This window comes from Ahaetulla prasina, chromosome 17 (genome assembly GCF_028640845.1).
Source record: "Ahaetulla prasina isolate Xishuangbanna chromosome 17, ASM2864084v1, whole genome shotgun sequence".
Lineage (NCBI taxonomy): Eukaryota > Metazoa > Chordata > Lepidosauria > Squamata > Colubridae > Ahaetulla > Ahaetulla prasina.
The window spans coordinates 2,337,676-2,357,393 of record NC_080555.1 but is presented as its reverse complement, the minus strand read 5'-3'; the positions used below and the strand labels follow the sequence as shown (position 1 = coordinate 2,357,393).

The 19,718-nt window shown below is 49.7% G+C and overlaps 1 protein-coding gene across 1 annotated transcript; it reads left to right on the top strand.

Moving 5' to 3' along the window:
* Positions 1 to 431: 431 nt before the first annotated feature.
* On the top strand, positions 432 to 11,929 carry LOC131186804 (immunoglobulin superfamily DCC subclass member 3-like). Its single transcript, XM_058160730.1, has 11 exons — positions 432 to 807; positions 2,340 to 2,484; positions 3,129 to 3,259; positions 3,508 to 3,645; positions 3,818 to 3,976; positions 6,785 to 6,950; positions 8,016 to 8,266; positions 9,673 to 9,837; positions 10,350 to 10,538; positions 11,509 to 11,619; positions 11,796 to 11,929. Exons 1-11 carry the CDS (start codon positions 432 to 434, stop codon positions 11,927 to 11,929), a joined length of 1,965 nt encoding a protein of 654 aa, XP_058016713.1.
* Positions 11,930 to 19,718: the final 7,789 nt, after the last annotated feature.

Here is a 19,718-nt window from a genome sequence, read left to right as displayed (position 1 = left end):
TGAAAGTTGAAGTCCACAAGTCTTAAAGCTGCTAAGGTTGGAGACCCTTGGGCTAGACCACCTCTTATTCAACCCCATAGTTGGGTTTGCCTTGAGATTCTTCTTATTCTATTTATTTTAGGTTGCTTTTAACCACCCAATAATGGAAGGAAGGAAGGAAGGAAGGATTAGGAAAGGAGCGAAGGAAGGAAGGAAGGAAGGAAGGAAGGAAGGAAGGAAGGCAAGAAAGAAGGCAGGAAAGGAAGAAGGAAAGGAAGGAATAGACAGGGGAAGGAAGAGAGGGAGGGAGGGAAGGAGGAAGGGATGAAGGAAGGAAGGAAGGAAGGAAGGAAGGAAGGAAGGAAGGAAGGAGACATATTTATTAGGGTCTTCAGAGAACTAAACTTGAGTTAATTATCCATGACTCTGTTCTGACCTTCCCTTTTAACTTGATGGACACTGGAGTATCAAACCGCCTTCTCCCACCCCCTCCTTCCACAGACCTGGCCTACCCATCAGAGCTGGCGTTTGTCTCGGAGCCGAGTGACGTGATTGCCATCCGGGATCGGCCATTGATTCTCCACTGCCAGGTGGAAGGCGAGGCGCCCATCGGCATCACCTGGTACCGCAATGGGCTGCCCCTCTCGAACGACAGCCACTCCACCCTCTTGGCCAATGGGTCCTTGCGCCTGGACAGCGTCCACCGGAGGCCCCGAGGAGGCTCCACCAAAGAGGACGCCACGAATTCCAGCGCCGGGGAATATAGCTGCACCGCCCAGAACTGTTACGGTCTGCTGGTCAGCCGCAAGGCCCGGATCCAGATTGCCAGTCAGTCTCCAGAGTTTCACTCTCTGCATGTTAGCAACCTTCCCAGTGGAAAGTTCGATGGAGGAAGGATGGAAAGAAGGAAGGAAGGAAGAAAGGATGGAGGGAGGGAGGGAGGGAGGGAAGGAAGGAAAGAAAGAAAGGGAGAGAGGGGGAGAGAGGAGGAAGGTAGAAAGGAAGGAAGGGAAAAAAGGAAAGAAAGAAAGAAAGAGAAAGAAGGAAGGAAGGAAGGAAGGAAGGAAGGAAGGAAGGAAAATGAGTAGATAAATGGATTGAAGGGAAGGAAGGAAGGAAGGATGGATGGAAGATGAGTAGATAAATAGATGGATTGAAGGGAAGGAAGGAAGGAAGGAAGGAGGAAAATGACTAGATAAATAGATGGATTGAAGGGAAGGAAGATGAGAAGGCAGGCGGGCAGGCAGGAAGTAGAGGGGAAGAGAAACAGAGAAAGGTGGAAGGGAGGAAGGGAAGAAAGGAAGAGGGAAGGGAAGGAAGAGGGGAAGGGAAAGAGAGAGAAAGGGAAGGATAGAAGAGTGGGAGGGAGAGAAGGAGGAGACATAAAAGGGAGGGAGGGATGAAGAGGGAAGGGGAAAAGGAAACAGGGAAGGAAGGAGGATAAGAAAGGGAGAAAGAGAAGGAAGGCCTGAAAGGGATAAAAAGAAGGAAGGAAGGAAGGAAGGAAGGAAGGAAGGAAGGAAAATGAGTAGATAAATGGATTGAAGGGAAGGAAGGAAGGAAGGATGGATGGAAGATGAGTAGATAAATAGATGGATTGAAGGGAAGGAAGGAAGGAAGGAAGGAAAGAAGGAAGGAAGGAAGGAAGGAAGGAAGGAAGGAAGGAAGGATGGAAAGAAGGAAGGAAGATGAGAAAGCAGGCGGGCAGGAAGTAGAGGGAAGAGAAATGGAGAAAGGTGGGAGGAAGGGAGGGAGGGAAGAAAGGAAGAAGGAAGGGAAGGAAGAGGGAAAGGGGAAGGGAAAGAGAGAGAAAGGGAAGGATAGAAGAGTGGGAGGGAGAGAAGGGAGGGAGACATAAAAAAGGGAGGGAGGGATGAAGAGGGAAAGGGGAAAGGAGACAGGGAAGGAAGGAGGATAAGAAAGGGAGAAAGAGAAGGAAGGCCTGAAAGGGATAAAAAAGAAGGAAGGAAGGAAGGAAAATGAAAAAGGAAGGAAGTTAAGAAAGGGAAGAAAAGGAAAGGAAAAGAAATGTAAGGAAAAAGGAGAGGAAAGGAGGAAGGAAGGAAGGAAAGAAGGAAGAAAGGAAGGAAGGAAGGAAGGAAAGAACCAAACATAAAGCTTAGAAAACAAACATCTTGAAATGTGGCTCTTTAACCAACTTAAACTCCTCTCCGGTTTCTCCAAAGCTCACCCAGAAAACCGTTCTAGGCAGCCTTGGCTACAATTTCAGAACATACCTCAAGGACAGGCCCCATCTGGGCCGCTTTGTAGTAGACAAGCTGTAGACGAGCTGCTAAAATAATATCGCGAAGCTCTGCTCCCAGGGCTGACCGTCGCCGCCTGTCGTTTTCTCCCCGAAGCGTTATCCAAATTCCACATGCACCCGGAATCCATGTCGGTCGAAGAGGGCGGCGTCGCCCGGTTCCAGTGCCTCATCAAGGGGGTCCCGGAAGCCACCATAACGTGGGAACACAATCGGACAGCACTCCTGACGGACGACTATCGGTGAGCTTCGGAGGGGGCCAGTGGTGGTGTTGATGGTGCGCCGGGAGAAAAGGGTAGATTTTGTTGGGAGAGACACGTTGTGAGTCGAGGAATACCTGTATCTGTTCGACACTAGCAGGGACACCGACGTTTTAATTCTGTTTCTTATTTTAAAACAACTTGGATATTTGGGGGGGGTGGGGAGGCATAAAATTGCTGTCTCTAGCAGGGCAGCAATTTTATCATCATCATCGCCATTTAACGACCCCCATAATCCCTTGTGGGGTGGAGTCTGAGCAACTGAATGGACCTAGCAGAGTGTTTTAATGGCCGGATGCTTTTCCTGTTGCAAATGCGGAGTTTTGTTCAGCAGATAATATTCTCATTGTGCCCTGAGAGAGAAATAGCTGCCTCTACCTAGGATCGAACTCACAGCCTCCTGATTGTGAGGCCAGAGCTCCACTCTAGGCCACCGCACCACTCCCAGGACAGCAATTTTATGCTCGGATTGATATCATGATACGGACAGCTACATGCTACAAACGCCTGAAAATGTACACAAATACAGACCCAAACACACAAAATGAAACACACACACACCCCGAAGATTGGGTTAACGAGAGCCAGCTTGCTCGTTTTCCTTTCTGTCTTCTCGTTTCATTCAGATTTACCCTTCTCCCCACCGGCATTCTCCAGATCACCGGAGTGAGACGGTCCGACGTGGGAACCTATCGCTGCGTGGCGAGAAACATCGCCAACACTCGCTGCAGCCAGGAGGCTGCCTTGAGCATCAGCGGTGAGCATCGGGAGAGGTGGGGGGGGGGACTCATGCCAGGCGGGTGAACGGGTGGCTGTTTTGGAAAGGGACACAGAGTGAGGAAGCACTGGTCGTATTTACGGGGGAATACGAATCAAGTGAGAAGGATTGTCCTGTTGGACGTGAAGATTCCTCTCGTTTTCTCGTCGACGGGGAGAGTCTTTGTATCCCTCACCCCAAAAGAAGGTGGACGGATCTCAACTTTCTTATCTTGTTCTTTTTTCCAGTGTCCGTACCGAAGGTCTTCAAAGAGCCGGTCATCTTGTCAGGACCCCAGAATCTGACCATTACGGTGCACCAGACGGCGATCCTTGAGTGTATCGCTACGGGGAATCCTCGTCCTATCGTGTCCTGGAGTCGTCTGGGTGAGCGGGGATGCTGACGAAGACCACCATGGTGGGGGAGGGGGAAAGAGGATGATGGGGGGTGGGGAAGGATTTCCTGAGAAGGTCCGAAGAGTACCGAAAGAAAGCGGTCGAGGAGAAGAGGTTGAGGAGACACCTGGCAACACTCATCGGATTGTCTCCTTCCCCGTAGACGGACGTTCCATCGGCGTGGAAGGGATCCAAGTCCTTGGAACCGGCAACCTCATGATCTCGGATGTGTCGGTGAAGCACGCTGGGGTGTATGTTTGTGCTGCCAACCGTCCTGGCACTCGTGTGCGCCGCACGGCACAAGGTATCCTGATGGTGCAAGGTAAGATGTCTTCTACATTGGCCCACCGGGGAGATCTGTGTAGATACATCTTTAGATACTAGACAAAGACCAGAACTTGGAGTGGCCTTCAGATCTTTGGAACTGGGACGTAAGTAACAGTCATAATGGAGATGAAAGGGACCTTGTTCAGATCTTGATACTATCCCTCTGTGGATGCGGTACCTTACATGGACTCTGTTGTAACTTTGAATGGTTGCTAAGCAACCGGTTGTAAATTGAGGATTACCTGTACAGTTAGTCCTTGACTTACAGCCATTCGTTTAGTGACTGTGCTGAAAAAAGCGACTTATGACCGTTTTCCCACACTTAATGACCGTTGCATCGCCCCTGTAGTCACGTGATCAAAATTCAAACATTTGGCAACCATATTTATGATGGTCACAGCATCCCCAGAGCCGTCAACTGGGGTGGGGGAGGGGAAGGGAGGAGCTGAATTCACTTAACAACCGGGTGATTCATTTAGCAACTGCAGGGATTCCCTTCAACTCCTGCGGCGAGCAAGGAGTAAAACCGGGCCCAAACCCACTTCACAATTGTCTCGCTTAGCGATGGAAATGTCGGGGCTCCCTTGTTGGTCGTTAAGTCGAGGACTTCGTAGTGGAATGAAAAAGTCTTTGCGTCGTAGGTGCGATTCGGTTCCAAGGTCGGTGAAGTTTGAACAGACGTCCCCGCAGAAGCCTTTCACACACACACCCCAAATCTGGAGATGTGGGGTTCCCCGGGACTCCGATGAATTTCGTCCCCTCCATCGCTCCGCCCTTCCTGCTCACCGTTCTCATGCAAGCATTAATGACAAGCAATCGGCCCTCCGGCAGCCATCGATTTTTGGGGGTGGTTGCTCCGATAAAGAGATTGGAGGGTTGGGGGACGACACGATCGATGCAGTGACCTATGGGCCTGGGGAGGGGGGGGTCAAAGGGAAGTGGACGATGGATGGAATTCTGAGAAAAATTCTTCTCGGGCAGGAGAGGGGCAGGTGTTCTCCCACGGATTTGGGGAGGGTGTGTGTGTTCTGAATCGGGGAGTAGAGGGCTGAATTTGGAAGTGGATCCCCTCTGAGAGGGTGGAATTCGGGGAGGGGGATCCCATCTGCTCCTGCAGGGAAGATCTACCTCCCTCTGGAGGTCGGCTGCTCTCCGGAGCCCCCCAGACGTGTCAAAATTTGCATTCCGGTGGCTTTCGCAAAGGGTCGGAGGTCAGCTCTCTCCCACCCTCGCAGCCCAGACACCCCCCCCCCAAATAGTTTGGAAGACAATTGCAGAGCTTCTGAAGTTGGGGGGGGGGTGAGGCGAGGGAAACAAGCCCACCGTCCCGAAACTCAGAAGTCTGGATTCATTTTCCCAGAAGTCTGGATTTCAATTTGGAAAAACCTTATAGAAGAGTCTAAAATCCACCGAGATAAGAGAAGGAATTTAGGCAAGGCGATTTAATGGGGGGGGGGGGGAGAGAGACCTCTTTTCCTCCCTCTAAGTGACCCAGATGATCCCTTACCCCCAATTTGTGGGGTGTTTCTTTTTTTTGAGGGGGGGTGTTAGATTCCTGAAAAGCCCCCCCTCCCCTTTTCCCCTGTTTTTCCTTTGGGGGTCCTGACGGGGTGATGGAGTCACAAAGGAGGCCGGTGGTTGGGTGGGTGGGAACCCTGGGGGGGGGCGAACTCTAGGGAGAAGAGGAAGGGGGAGAGGTTAGAGTTCACGCCCCCCTCTCCTCATTTCCACGCTTGCATTCCCCAGTGTCCTCTGGCCAACAAAAGCTATTTTCCGTCTATCTGATTTTCTCTCTCTCTCTTTCTTTCCAACTAGGGAGGATGCAAAATAAAGGGGAGGGTTTTTTTTCTTTGTTTGGGGCGGGGGTCAAGGCCGAGGTTGGGGCTTTAAAAAAGGGGAGGGAGAAACCCCACTGCTCTTTTCCCAGGCTTTTGGAGAACTAATGAGATGCAGGAGGTGAGGACCGGATCGGTAAAGCTGCTTTTATTTTATTCGCCCCCAGAAGGCCAGGCGTGTCCAAGGAACATCTGCCCCTCCGCTCTCCCACGCTGACTCCCCCACCAGCTATGGGGTGCAAGCCCAAATTAGAGGATGCTGCTGCCCTGCTGGCACTGAGAGGAGAAGCAAACACCCCCTCTTCCCCAAGATCAGGTAGTCCTCGTAGTACGAGTACAAACAGAGTACAAACAAGACCCCAAAAGTCCCATCGCCACGCGAGAAAGGTATTGAGTCCCCCCCCACCACCACAACATTCATTTTACCAGCTTTTGTTTCGCCACGGCTGTTAGGCGAAAGCGTGGCCGTCGTTAAGTTAGGAACGCGGTCTTTAAGTGAATCTGGCTTTCTCCCCATCCACCCCGCCTCCGCCGCCCTGTTGACTTTGTTCCCGGGAACGCGGCGACCGTTGTAAACAGGAGTTGCCAAGCGTCCAAAATGTTGCTCACGTATTCGTGAGGGTGCCGCGACGGTCATTAAGTGTGAAAAACGGTCTTAAGTCCTTTCGTCCTCCCCCCCTCTCCCACTGCTGTTGAACGGTGCGGTTTCTTGGTCTCGGTGGAGAGGTAGAACCTCCTCCTGGAGGAGCAGGCTAACTTGGAGCAGCGGTTTAGGCCTCCAGCTTGCCTTGACAGGGATAGCTATGAAAGGGGCGATGAGGGACGATCCCCCTCGGCTTGTTTCGAGTTGTCCCGTGCACAGGACTAGAAACTTGAAGGTGAAAACCGGACCGATGAAGCTTTACTCGTTCTTTGCCCAAAGTCTTTTTTGCTCATTATTATTATTCTTATTATTTTGTCTCTCTCAGCACCGCCGGAGTTTGTGCAGTGGCCTCAGTCCCTCTCCAAAACGCCGGGCACCAGTGCCATCTTCACCTGCGTGGCACAAGGGGTGCCCGAGCCTCACCTGATCTGGCTGAAGAACGGGAAAATCCTGGCGCCCGGTGACAACATCAAGCTGACTCACAACAACAGGTCAGACCTCCCTCCGCCGGGGGGCGGGGGGCAAAGCGTTGAACCGTGTGGGTTTGCGGAGTCCCTGCAAAACGTCCGCGTTTCCACCGATGCTAAACGAGACCGAGTTAGCGAGGGGATTGGAGAGGCCCAGGAAGAAAACGAAGAAAAAGTTCAAAACTCAACACGTAACCCCAGAAACGCACATCCAGATTGCCAGTCAGTCTCCAGATTTTCACTATCTGCGTGTTGGCAACCTTCCCAGGGGCAGAGTTTGATGGAGGGAGGGAGGGAGGGAAGGAAGAAGAAAAGAAGGAAGGAAGAAGGAAAGAAAGAAAAAGAAAGAGGTAGGGAGGGAGAGAAGGAAGGAAGGAAGATGAGTAGATAAATAGATGGAGTGAAGGGAAGGAAGGAAGGGAGGAAGGAAAGAGAAAGAAAGGGAGGGAGGGAGAGAAGGAAGGTAGGAAGGAAGGAAGGAAAGGAAAAAAGAGGAGGAAAGAAAAAAGAAAGAGAAAGAAAGAAAAAGAAAGAGGGAGGGAGGGAGAGAAGGAAGGAAGGAAGGAAGGAAAGGAAAAAAGAGGAAAGAAAAAAGAAAGAGAAAGAAAGAAAAAGAAAGAGGGAGGGAGGGAGAGAAGGAAGGAAGGAAGGAAGGAAAGGAAAAAAGAGGAAAGAAAAAAGAAAGAGAAAGAAAGAAAAAGAAAGAGGGAGGGAGAGAAGGAAGGAAGGAAGATGAGTAGATAAATAGACGGATTGAAGGGAAGGAAGGAAGGGAGGAAGGAAAGAGAAAGAGGGAGGGAGGGAGAGAAGGAAGGAAGGAAGGAAGGAAAGGAAAAAAGAGGAAAGAAAAAAGAAAGAGAAAGAAAGAAAAAGAAAGAGGGAGGGAGGGAGAGAAGGAAGGAAGGAAGATGAGTAGATAAATAGATGGAGTGAAGGGAAGGAAGGAAGGGAGGAAGGGAGGGAGGAAGATCCGAAGTCCCTTCCATCTCTTTTATTCCGTTAGTCTTCTGCTTGAGGAGGGGGTTGGACTACAGGACCTCCAAGGTCCCTTCCATCCCTGTTACTCTCTTCTTTTCTGTCCTCCCGCAGCACCCTGATGATCCAGGGCGTCACCTCCGCCGACGAGGCCATCTACCAGTGCATCGCGGAGAACAGCGCCGGTACCAACCAGGCCAGTGCCCGGCTGGCGGTGACCCTCTCCAAGGAGCTGCCCAGTTCCCCAGAAGGGGTGCGAGCCACGGCCGTCTCCACCACCTCCATCCGGGTCTCCTGGCAGGAACCTTCCCGGGAGGTCACCGAATCCATTATCGGCTACGTTCTGCACATCCGCAAGGCGGGAGGTGAGAGCCCCGGTTTGGAGCCCTTCTAGCCCCCTTCCTGCCCCTGGTCCCTAAATCTCTGGGGTTCCCCATCCCATCGACAGCTTCTCCAAGTTTCCCCAAAATGATGAGGGGACTGGAGGATAAAACACACAATGAACGGTTGCAGGAATTGAGCCTGGCTAGTTTAGGGAAGAGAAGGACCAGGGGAGACAGGAGAGCATCTTCCAATATTTGAGGGGCTGCCACAGAGAGGAGGAAGGGGGTCAAGCTATGTTCCAAAGCGGAAGGAAGGAAGGAAGGAAGGAAGGAAGGAAGGAAGGAAGGAAGGAAGGAAGGAAGGAAGGAAGGAAGGAAGGAAGGAAGGAAGGAAGGAAGGAAGGAAGGAAGGAAGAAATCTGCGTGAAGCATGGATGGACAGAAGACATGGCTAGTCTAGTGAAGAGAAGGACCAGGGGAGACATGATAGCATCTTCCAATATTTGAGGGGCTGCCACAGAGAAGAGGGGTGTGTGTGTCAGGCTATTTTCCAAAGCCCCTGAAGGCCAGACAAGGAATAATGGATGGAAACTGATCAAGGAGAGATTCAACCTGGAAATAAGGAGGAATTTCCTGACAGTGAGAACAATCAACCTATGGAACAGAAGCTGCCTTCGGAAGTTGTGGGAGCCTCATCACTAGAAGCTTTCAAGAAGAGACCCCAACTGCCCTCTGTCAAAAATGGTGTAGGGTCTCCTGCTTGGGCACGGGGGTTGGACTAGATGACCTACAAGGTCCCTTTCAACTCTTTTAATCTGAATCTATCTAAGATGATCAAAGGCCTGGAGGCTGATGAACGGTTGCAGGAATTGAGCCTGGCTAGTCTAGTGAAGAGAAGGACCGGGGAGACAGGAGAGCATCTTCCAATATTTGAGGGGCTGCCCCAGAGAGGAGGAAGGGGGTCAAGCTATTTTCCAAAGCACCTGAAGGCCAGACAAGGAATAATGGATGGAAACTGAACAAGGAGCGATTCAACCTGGAAATAAGGAGGAATTTCCTGACCGTGAGAACAATCAACCGATGGAACAGAAGTTGCCTTTGGAAGTTGTGGGAGCTTCATCCCTGGACACTTTCAAGAAGAGACCCCGACTGCCCTTTGTCAGAAATGGTGTAGGGTCTCCTGCTTGGGCGGGGGGGGGGGGGGGTGGGCTAGATGACCTCCAAGGTCCCTTCCAACTCTGTGGATTCTATATTCAATGGGACAGAAGCTGCCTTCGGAAGTTGTGGGAGCTTCATCCCTGGAGGCTTTCGAGAAGAGACCCCGACTGCCCTTTGTCAGAAATGGTTTAGTCTCCTGCTTGGGCGGGGGGGGGGGTTGGACTAGATGACTTCCAAGGTCCCTTCCGGCTCTGCTGATCTTTAAGTCTCCTCTGGGTTTCCCTCCACAGAGTCCGACAGCCGCGAGCTGCAGGAGGCGGTCAGCAAAAATACTTTCCGCCACGTCTTCGCCAACCTTGAACCCTCGACCACGTACTCCATTTACCTGAAGGCTTATTCCCCCCTGGGGTCCAGCCAAGACTCCCAGCCCATCCTGGCCACCACGCTGGGCAGCGGTAAGTCTTCCCGACTTAGAGATTCGGAACGGTTGGTGGGTCGGGCTTGAATGGTGGGATCCTTGGCGCTCTTTTGCTTGCAGACTTTTCACGACCCAGCTAGGTCACGTCGTCGGGGTTAGGAGGGGAGTTGGGTTTGGGGAGAGGAGGGGGAGGAGGAAAAGGATTATGGGTTCCTTGGTGCTCCCTGAGCTTGGTGGTTTGCTTGCAGATGTTTCGTGACCCAGCTAGGTGACATCATCGGTGCTAGAAGGGAATGGGTTTTCAGGGAAGAAGAGGAAGATAAGTAGGAGGAGGAAGAGGAGGAGGAAGAGGAGAAGTAGAAGGAGGAGGAAGGAGAAGGATAATTATGGGGTCCTTTGATGCTCTGTGAACTGGTTGCTTGCTGGCAGACGTTTTCATGACCCAGCTAGGTAACATCATCAAGGCTAGAAAGGAGTGGGGTCTGTGGCGAGGAGGAGGAGGAGGAGGAAGAGGAGGAGGCGGCTGACTGCTTGTCCTCTTCCCCCTAGTCCCAGCTGCCTTGACCTTCTTCACCAAGATCCTGAACATCAGCTCCGTCCAGGTGTTTTGGGAGCTGCCCTCCACGCCCGGCGGGATCGAAGGATTCAAGCTGTACTTGCGGAAGCTGCCCAGCGCCCACTACGAGGGTCCCCACATCTTGCCTGGCACGGCCAACTCCTTCGTCTATGGCAACCTGGGTGAGTCCTCCGCTCTACCGGGAGGACGGAGCAGGTCTTGCGAAGGTGGCACCGAGTTCGAGGCGGGAGCGTCTCTTTCCAAGATTCTGGAAACTCCGATCTTTGCCAGGTCAGATGCCCCCCCCCAAAGGGGCAACCCTGGTGGAGGAAGAGAGGGAAGTGGAGTGGTGCTTGCTTTGCGCTCAGCTGGAGACACCACACAACCCATGTGCCTGCTCCTGTGCATCTGAATTTCTGTGCCACTGTCCCTGTGCTGATTGGCCCTGCTTTGCAAAGAGAAGATATCCCTCCCTCCCTCTTCTCTCCTCTCTCCTTCCTTCCTTCCTTCCTCTCCTCCCCTTTCTCCCTACCTCCCTTCCTTCTCCTTCCCTTCCTTCCTTTTCTCCTTCTCTTCCTTCCTTCCTCCTCCTCCTCCTCCATATCTATCATCTCTCTCTCTCATATCTGTCTGTCATATATCATCTCTTTATCCATCCATCCATCCATCCATCCATCCCTCTCTCATCTCTGTCTGTCTATCTATCTATCATCTATCTATCTATCTATCTATCTATCTATCTATCTATCTATCTATCTATCTATCTATCTATCTATCTATCTATCATATATCTATCATCTATTTATATATCTCTCTCTATCATCTATTTATCTCTCTATCTCTCTATCTATCATATATCTATCATCTATTTATATATCTCTCTATCATCTATTTATCTCTCTATCATCTATATCCATGTATCTCTCTCTCCCTCTCTCTCTCATATATCTATCTCTACCATCTATTTCTCTCTCTCTCTACCTTCCTACCTACCTATCCCCTAATCTATTTATCTTCTACCTACCTGTCATCTCTATGTCATCTTCTCTCTCTCTCTCTCTCTTTCCATTGTCCAGCTGTGGGCCCCCCACAGGCCTCCCCCTTGAGTTTCTCGCTGGGGCTGCCCCCATGCTGTCTCTCTTCTCCCCACAGAACCGACGGCCAGCTATGAGATCAAACTTGTGGCCTTCAACAGTGACGGGGACGGGAACAGCAGCCGGCGCTTCGTCTCCCTCCAGGACGGTCCGGAGACTCTGGGTAAGAGCCGGCACCAAGAGCTGCCCTCCGACTGAGTTAGGGGAACCGTGTCTGGGCACCCCGTAACGACAGCCTCGGCTGGAGGGTTTGCAAAGGGGCCGGAGGCAAGATCTCGAACCAGACATAGAACCTCCTTATGCTGAGGCAGTCTATCCCAACCACCCGTCCTCTTTTCTCTGCAGATGCCAACTCGGTTTGCCAATGTAGACAAGATGGGGAGGCCTCCCTGGCTGGCATCGTGGTGGGCGTTCACATTGGCATGGCGTGCATCATTTTTTGCATCGTCTTCCTGATGTTTGGCTACCGCAAGAGGTGAAGGTTTGGGAGGAGCCCCAAAATGGTTCCACTTCCGTAGGCCTCCTTTCCTTCACTTCCTACTATCTGCCCTTCCTTCCTTCCTTCCTTCCTTCCTTCCTTCCTTCCTTCCTTCCTTCCTTCCTTCCTTCCTTCCTTCCTTCCTTCCTTCCTTCCTTCCTGTCCCTCCCTCTCTTCCTTTCGTCCATCCTTTCCCTCCCTCCCTCCCTAGATCTGTCTGGATGCAGCGCAGGTAGACTCCATCTTCATCCCTTAAACGACCGTGTTCTGCTTTGCCCTTGATGGAGCCTCCACACCCTGCAGCAGTCTACCTCAAAAAGGCAGAAACCCTAACCCTAACCTTTCCCCCCCTCCCACCTTCTTTGCTTGAGGACATTTAGCTGAGACCCCTCAAGAACCTCTCCAGGGCTCAGCGGGCCTTTCTTCTCTAGCTCTTCCTTTGGGGTTTTCTCTCCAGACTTTTCTGCAGGAAAAGAGCCCAGGAAAATTGGACTGTTCCACCAGGATCCGAATTGGTATCCCTCAGCTCTCAGGACCCACATCTTAACCCGCGCAAGCCGGACAGCAGAGCCAAACCTCCAGAAATGATGGAGTTGGTTGCTCGGGTGAGGACAATTTGGTGGTTGCACCGGTCTGTGTTCTGGAGAAGGTCTTGAGCAGAGGTCTTCAGCTTTAAGATTTATGGACTTCAACTCCCAGAATTCTCCGGCTGGTAGGAAAGAAATTTAGATTTCACCACTGAAAACAGGTTTGGGTGGTGGAGATGGTAGGAGGTTCTCCTTCCTTGGACAATCTTCTGAGATGGTGGTGGCCAGAAGATCAGATGGATTGCAACTCCTACGGTCTTTCTGATGGTTTTCTGGTAGAAAAGGAGATCAAGGATGGCCATTGAAATTCCATCGTGTTTTGAGGGACACCACCGTGTAGTTGAGAAAAAAACCAGCTTTGGTCTAAACGACCTCTCTTCAGATTGATTGATCGGGTGACATCAAGTCATTTTTGACCATGTTGAGGTTCCCCATAAATATACGAGTTGTGGGACTAGACAAAGGCAACGTTGAAAGCAAACAACTTCGCCGGTCCTAGATGTTGATGGTTTCTTCTCGATCCTTAAATTGAGAAGCTCTCAACTTGCTACACTGGTGAGCAGGAGGACACAGATTCAGATACTGAACCTCATTGGTGGTTTTGGTAGCTTTTCTTGCCGTAAAATGGGCTCTTCCAGACACCTCTCCTTGAAGACCTTCCAAGGAGATTTCTGGTTGTTGGAGAAGCTTGACCATCAGTGGTTCCCGTTTAGGGACAACCAAGCAAAGGCGGTTGGACAATTTCATGGAGGTTTTGTAGAGGTTCACCTCGTCTTGAAGGAAGCTCAACTTCGGAGGAGAAGCAAAATCCTTCAAGACGAGGCGAACCTCTATGGGACCTCCATGAAATTGTCCAACCGCGTTTGCTTGGTTGTCCATAATGGGAAACAGTGAAGAGCCACTCCCGCAGGTGTGGGACAGGGAGAAGAGGATGGGACAACCTCGAAGAGGTGCTCCAATCTGGTTGTGGTTTTGTTTTCTCTTTGCAGAACAGCTCCTCCTGTGAAGGACGCCCCGCCAGAAACGGCCCTCATTTTGAAGTCACCGTTGAGCGCTGTCCTTCATCCCAGACCAGCGGTTAGACCAGCCCCCGGGACTGTGGCGTTGTTGTGGGGAGAGGTCTTCTAAGGAGCAGGATGGTGCTCCGGAGAGGTTGGGCCTCCCCTTATTACCCCACCTGCAGCTCTCCAAAGAAACTACCTCACCTCTGTTGGAGACCCCCCCCAAAAAGTCTCAACCTGTTGTCCATCCCCTCACCCCGCTGTCCCGGAGGGTCTATTTTTGCTACAAAAATACCAAAACTACCTCAATTGCCAGCCACTTCTGGCCACCAAATAAGACTTCCCCGCCACCGCAACCGGCTCTTTCCTCACCAAAGTGGGGAGGAAACACGGGGACCCATTTTCTCGACAGGACCCCCCCCCCAAAGTTTCCAGACCCTGCGGCAAGCCTTCCAAGGGAGAAAGATAGAAATCGGGAGGGAAGAATTCTCTTTTGTCGTTCCCCCCCCCCTCCCCCGTCTGGCTGACTTGGAATGGAGATGAAAGTTGATCCCCTCCTGTTGTGCCAATGTGGGGGAAGGGGAGTGGACCAAACCCCTCCAGGGGTGGGGGCTTCAAAAATTTTAGCCAGGGGCTCTCTGCCCAGGTGCTCGGTGGGTGTGGCCATGGTGGGCGTGGCATAGTCAGCCTCCTGCACCAAGTTGGGTGGGGTGGGATGCATTTTTGCCCTCCCTGGGCTCCGGAGGCTTGTCTCGAGCCTCTGGGAGGGCAAAGACGGCCTCCCCAGGCCCTGGAGCTTCCCAAACTTCCAGTAGGCCCGTTTTTTGCCCTCCCCGAGCCTCTGCACGAGCCCTGCACTTACCTGCATCCAAAATGGGCTGTGTGGGGACTCCTGGGAGGGGAGGGGCGGGGCGGAGCCAGCCAGGACTCAAATTTGGGGGTTCTCCCAAACCCCTGCGAACCCCCAACAACCCCCCTGTCCTCCCAAAATATTCCCCAATAATATGGGATGGAGGAAGACTGCCTGGTTCTGCTATTTCCCACCCAGGGTGCCTGGGAATTCGGCACTGGCGTACCAAATATCCTGAAACCCCAAAGTTGGAACAGCAACAGGGATCTCCCCGACTTTCTACCATGTTCCCCCATCCCTCCTTCCTCCAATTCCGGAGGCGGGGGAGGGGGGGAGACACGACACCATTGTTCCCCCTTTCTCCAAAACCTTGCTTCCCTTCTTCTCGTTCATCCTTCTCCTTGCTGCTCCCTTCAGGATCTTTTGTGGAGTGTTTTTTTTATTTTGCATTTTGCTGGATATATCTACATATCTATAGATTGCATTTATATATATATATATATTACAAACTTATTCTAAAAAGAGAGAGAGACAGAGAAAGAGAGACAGAGAAAAAGAAAGAGAGAAAGAGTGAATGAGAGAGACAGAGAGAAAGAGAGAGAGAAAGAGAGAGAGAGAAAGAGAGAAAGAGAGAGAGTGAATGAGAGACAGAGAGAAAGAGAGACAGAGAAAGAGAGAGAGACAGAGAGAAAGAGAGAGAGAGAGAGAAAGAGACAGACAGAGAGTGAATGAGAGTGAGAGACAGAGAGAAAGAGACTAGGACTGAAAGATTCAGTTTGGCCATTTCCAAAGTTTTGTGTTGAAAAAAAGAAAAGAATATTAGATAGAAGTTTTAATTCCTACCTCCTTTTCATTCTAAGTTCTTCTTTTAAAAATTACAACCAAAATGTCTCCCACCCCCTTCCCTTCCCTACCTCAAAGTTGCATTTTCTTTCCCAATTTTTTTCCTTTCAGATTATTCTAGTGCCTTAGGCAAAATTATGGGGGTTCCCCCCCCTCTCACCCTAGCTGAAAATGATTTGAGTCTTTTGTTTTCTTCAAATAAAAGGTGTTTCCTGACGTAGGGAAGCCCAGACAGTGGTTCAGGGGCTGGGGTCAACCCCAAAGGACCACGGTTTTGGAGTTTTTAAGACCCTTCGTTTTCTACCCGTTGACCAAAAGGTACTTTGTAAGGGAATTATGGTAGCTCACAGTTTTGTGCGTTATCACTAGGACTTATTATCCCCCCTCCCCCCGGCCCCCACAATGATGGTGCAGAAGTGTTGACTGCAAAGCTTTAAGAAAATAACCAAATCTTATTTTTTAAATCTCGGTTCATCATCATCATCTCTTTAAATCAGGGGTCTCCAACCTTGGCAACTTTAAGCCTGGCGGACTTCAACTCCCAGAAAGCCCCAGCCAGATTTAAATATTTTAACTAGGGGTTGAAAAATGGGTGGGGGACTTGGGAACCACTCTGGATAAAGAGAATAAAATGGCTAGTACCAATGAGATAAGCAAAGGCTTTTGAACCTAAAAATAGCTTTTTAAAAAATAAAATAAAATAAAATAAAACGTGGGTTTGCGGAACAAGGATGCAAGCTTTAAAAGGACCCTGCCAGAGTCTTCTCGGGAGATTTTAAATAAATAAATAAATAATGGGAGAAAATTTTGGAAAAGCAAAGGGCCTGTGCAAGAGAGGAAATTCCAGGCAAAAAATAAAAATAAAAGGATGAAGAAGAGAAGAAGAGCTATCGAACCAGCAAGAAAATTGTTCCAATTCCAGCTGGAGAGAAATTGGACATCTGTCCAAATTGGGTCCATTACCTGACGAGATGGCTCAGTGGCTAAGACATTGAGCTCGTCGATCCGAAAGGTCGGCAGTTCGAATCCCTAGCACGGGTCTCCTGCGTGAGCAGGGGGATGGACTAGATGACCTCCGAGGTCCCTTCCGACTCTTTGTTACTGTTACATGCTATTATCACCCTCCTTCTCCGGTTGAAAGCAAATATATGTATTTGTACCAACCTCAAATTATTTTTAAGGGTTTGGAAATCCACAGTGGCCGTTTCATGGCCGAACAAAGCGGCCCAAATTAGGGTTAAAAACAACAACAAACTTTTAAAAAAGTATTTGGAAAGAAGATAAGACAGGAAAGTAAAAATTTCGGAAGATGGTTAGTCTTGGGGCAAGTTGGACTTCTTCAAATATTTTTCTTCGAATATTAACACCAGCTCCTAATTTTAGATGCCGAAGGTCCTTCCTTCTTTTTTAAATGAATTTTTTTGGGGGGGCGGGTCTCGCGGGAAAAAATTGCCCCTCTTAGCTACTGAAGATGACCAAACTCTTAAAGTTTCAGTGATGGCAAAACTTTCTTTACTGTGGTGATAATTAAAAAAAAAAAAAAGAGGAAAAAGTTTCTTGGCTGCTTTTTTTGGGGTGGGAGGGGAAAAAAAAAAGGGGGGTTAAAATATTTTTTTCTCTAGTGGCCCAAACTGATATTAAACTCAACTTTGGGGAGGGATCTGGAAGAAAATCTGTGTTTCTATCAATTCCGTGTTTCTTAAAATGCACATTTTGGAGGTTCCCTCGTTTTCCCGAAATCTTCCATACTCTTTCCAGTGTTCAAATATAGAAAGTCCTCGACTTACCTCAAATGGAGCCTGAATTTTAAGCCGCTAAGCAAGACAGTTCGGTGAGTTTAGATCCATTGGACGACCTTTCTTGCCAGTTGGTAAGCAAGTCAGTGAGGTTGTTAAGGTAAGGCGGCCGTTACGTGAATTCGGCCTCCCCCAAATGACTTGGCCTGGCAGAAGGCCGCAAAAGAGGGACCGCGTGAACTTGTAGACTGTCGTAAATATGAGTCAGTTGGCCAAACGTCCGAATTTTGCTCATGGGACCGAAAGTCACGTGGCGGTTAAGTGTGAAAAACGATGACGGGTCACTTTTTTCAGCGCCGTCGTAAACGAATTTTTAAGTCTTGTAGATTTACAGTGGCTGTGAGATTCAAGAAAGACCTGTAAGGATAGAAAAATTTATTCCCGCCGCCGAAACTGCCAAGCCACCAGCGCAGCCACATCAAGATGTATAAACCATTCCTTTCTTTATTAAACATAGCTTGCAAGTGATAAATATTACAAAGTTTTTTTTTAATCCTTTCTCCAAAAATTAGCTTATTATTATTATTATTTTTTAATCAGGTCACTGCATAATCAATTGGCAATATTTAAAACAACTTTTCTTTCTTTTTTGTTGAATCCTCTTTTCATCGCCTTTTTTTTTTTTTTTTTTAAACCGGATCTAAAAAACACAAGGCCCAAAAAAAATTAAAAAATTAAAATGAAAGAATGAAATTAAAAACCCCTCTTAAAATGGTGCAAAAGGACTGGTTTCCTGTTCTCTCCCCCCCTCCCCCCTTTAGACCCCCACCTCAACATTGTCACCGTACGATTTGGATCCCTTCTGCCAAGTGGCTCTGACGTTAAACTGGAAATATGAGGTTGGGGGGGGGGGTTTCCGCCTCAAAGGTCCTTCCCCCCCCCCCCCAGCCCCCAAAACCGGTCCAACTTCTGCAACAGAAAGAGGCCAGTGGTCGAAACCAAAAGACGACGAAGATAGGGGCTGCCAGCCGTGGGGCAGAGTTCCATGCATGGTCAGACGTATCTCTAAGTTGGTAGCTTCCTTAGGACCTTCAAAGTTGGATGCTAATGTAGTGTTTCTTATCCTTGGCAGCTTTTAAGATGGGTGGACTTCAACTCCCAGAATCCCTCAATTTCTTTTAAGATGGGTAGACTTCAACTCCCAGAATTCCCCAACCATTTTAAGATGGGTGGACCTCAGCTCCCAGAATTCCTCAACCTCTTGATGGGTGGATCTCAACTCCCAGAATTCCTCAACCTCTTTGAAGATGGGTGGACCTCAGCTCCCAGAATTCCCTAACCTCTTTTAAGATGGGTGGACCTGAACTTCCAGAATTCCTCAACCTCTTGATGGGTGGATCTCAGCTCCCAGAATTCCCCAACCTTTTTTAAGATGGGTGGACTTGAACTTCCAGAATTCCTCAACCTCTTGATGGGTGGATCTCAGCTCCCAGAATTCCCCAACCTCTTTTAAGATGGGTGGACCTGAACTTCCAGAATTCCTCAACCTCTTGATGGGTGGATCTCAACTCCCAGAATTCCCTAACCTCTTTGAAGATGGGTGGACCCGAACTTCCAGAATTCCTTAACCTCTTGATGGGTGGACCTCAACTCCCAGGATTCCCCAACCTCTTTCACGATGGGTGGACTCCAGCTTCCAGAATTCTGGGAGGTTGAAGTCCGCCCATCTTACACGTGGCCAAGATCGAGAAATGCCGTCCTAGACAAAACTGACGGACAGAAGAGGTACAAACATCTCAAGCGCCTGGAGGATTGTTGGGCTAAGATGGAGATGAAAAGGGATGATGGGTTGGTTGGCCAACGTCAAAGCCCAGCAGTTGTGTCCCGAAGTGACATCAGTGCAAATTTGCAGGGCAATTGTTCAGATCCAGGATCCTACTTGTAGGTTGTGCTCACAGCTGCCCCAAGGACCACCCCGTGGTGGTGGTGGGGAAAGAGAAATCTAGGGTGGGCTTAAGAGGAGCAGAGCCCAGGCTGGCTTTCGGTTGGTGGTGGTGGGGGATGTCCAAGGGTACAAGACGATGAAAAGGCACCATTGTGGGAACTAAGAGCCACCGAGTCCATTTCAATATTTTTTGGGGAAGGAGGGAGATGAAAAGGGGGGTGCAATGGGTGGAGGGGAGCTGCCCAGCCCCCTCCTGCACCCCGTTTCCCCAGGAAACCACGTTTTGACCATTTTAATGTCATACACAAAAGAGTTTTCACACTACAAAAGGACATCGACAAACGTCACAATATCCATGGCTAAGCTGTTTTGTGGTTTTTGATTTTTTCTCTATACAATGTACAACTTGCTTTGTTTTGCTTTCTCCCTCCCCTCTTCCCCCCCCCTTTTTCTTTCTTTCTTCCTTTTTTCCCCCCCCATTTCTTTTCTCTGTTTTTTTTTTCTTCTTTCCTTTTCTTTAATGTGTCAAGAAATAGCTTATATACAACAAAGAAGTCCTTGTTATAACGGGGTATTTTTTCTTTTTCCCGGGCAGGAAGGTTACTGTTAAGCAAAGAGAAATTTTTCGTGGGGGGGGGGGTTGCGAAGGATGTGGGGAGGGGGAAGGAGGAAAATTAAGGGGGGGGGCAGGATAGCCTTTTCCCCCCGACGGAACCGTTAACATACAAAATAAAATAAAATATAAACAAGGGAAACAAAACGAAAGCTCAGCATGATTCACAAAACCAGCTACAACTAAACAGTAAACTCCCCCCACCCCACCCCACC

What these genes read in the sequence shown, in the direction of transcription:
- LOC131186804 (XM_058160730.1), top strand. Translation starts at nt 432, where the DNA reads ATGGACACTGGAGTATCAAACCGCCTTCTCCCACCCCCTCCTTCCACA. An exon ending in AGGTATCCTGATGGTGCAAG is followed by an intron (nt 3,977 to 6,784) that starts GTAAGATGTCTT and finishes TGTCTCTCTCAG; the next exon opens with CACCGCCGGAGTTTGTGCAG. An exon ending in AAGCTGACTCACAACAACAG is followed by an intron (nt 6,951 to 8,015) that starts GTCAGACCTCCC and finishes GTCCTCCCGCAG; the next exon opens with CACCCTGATGATCCAGGGCG.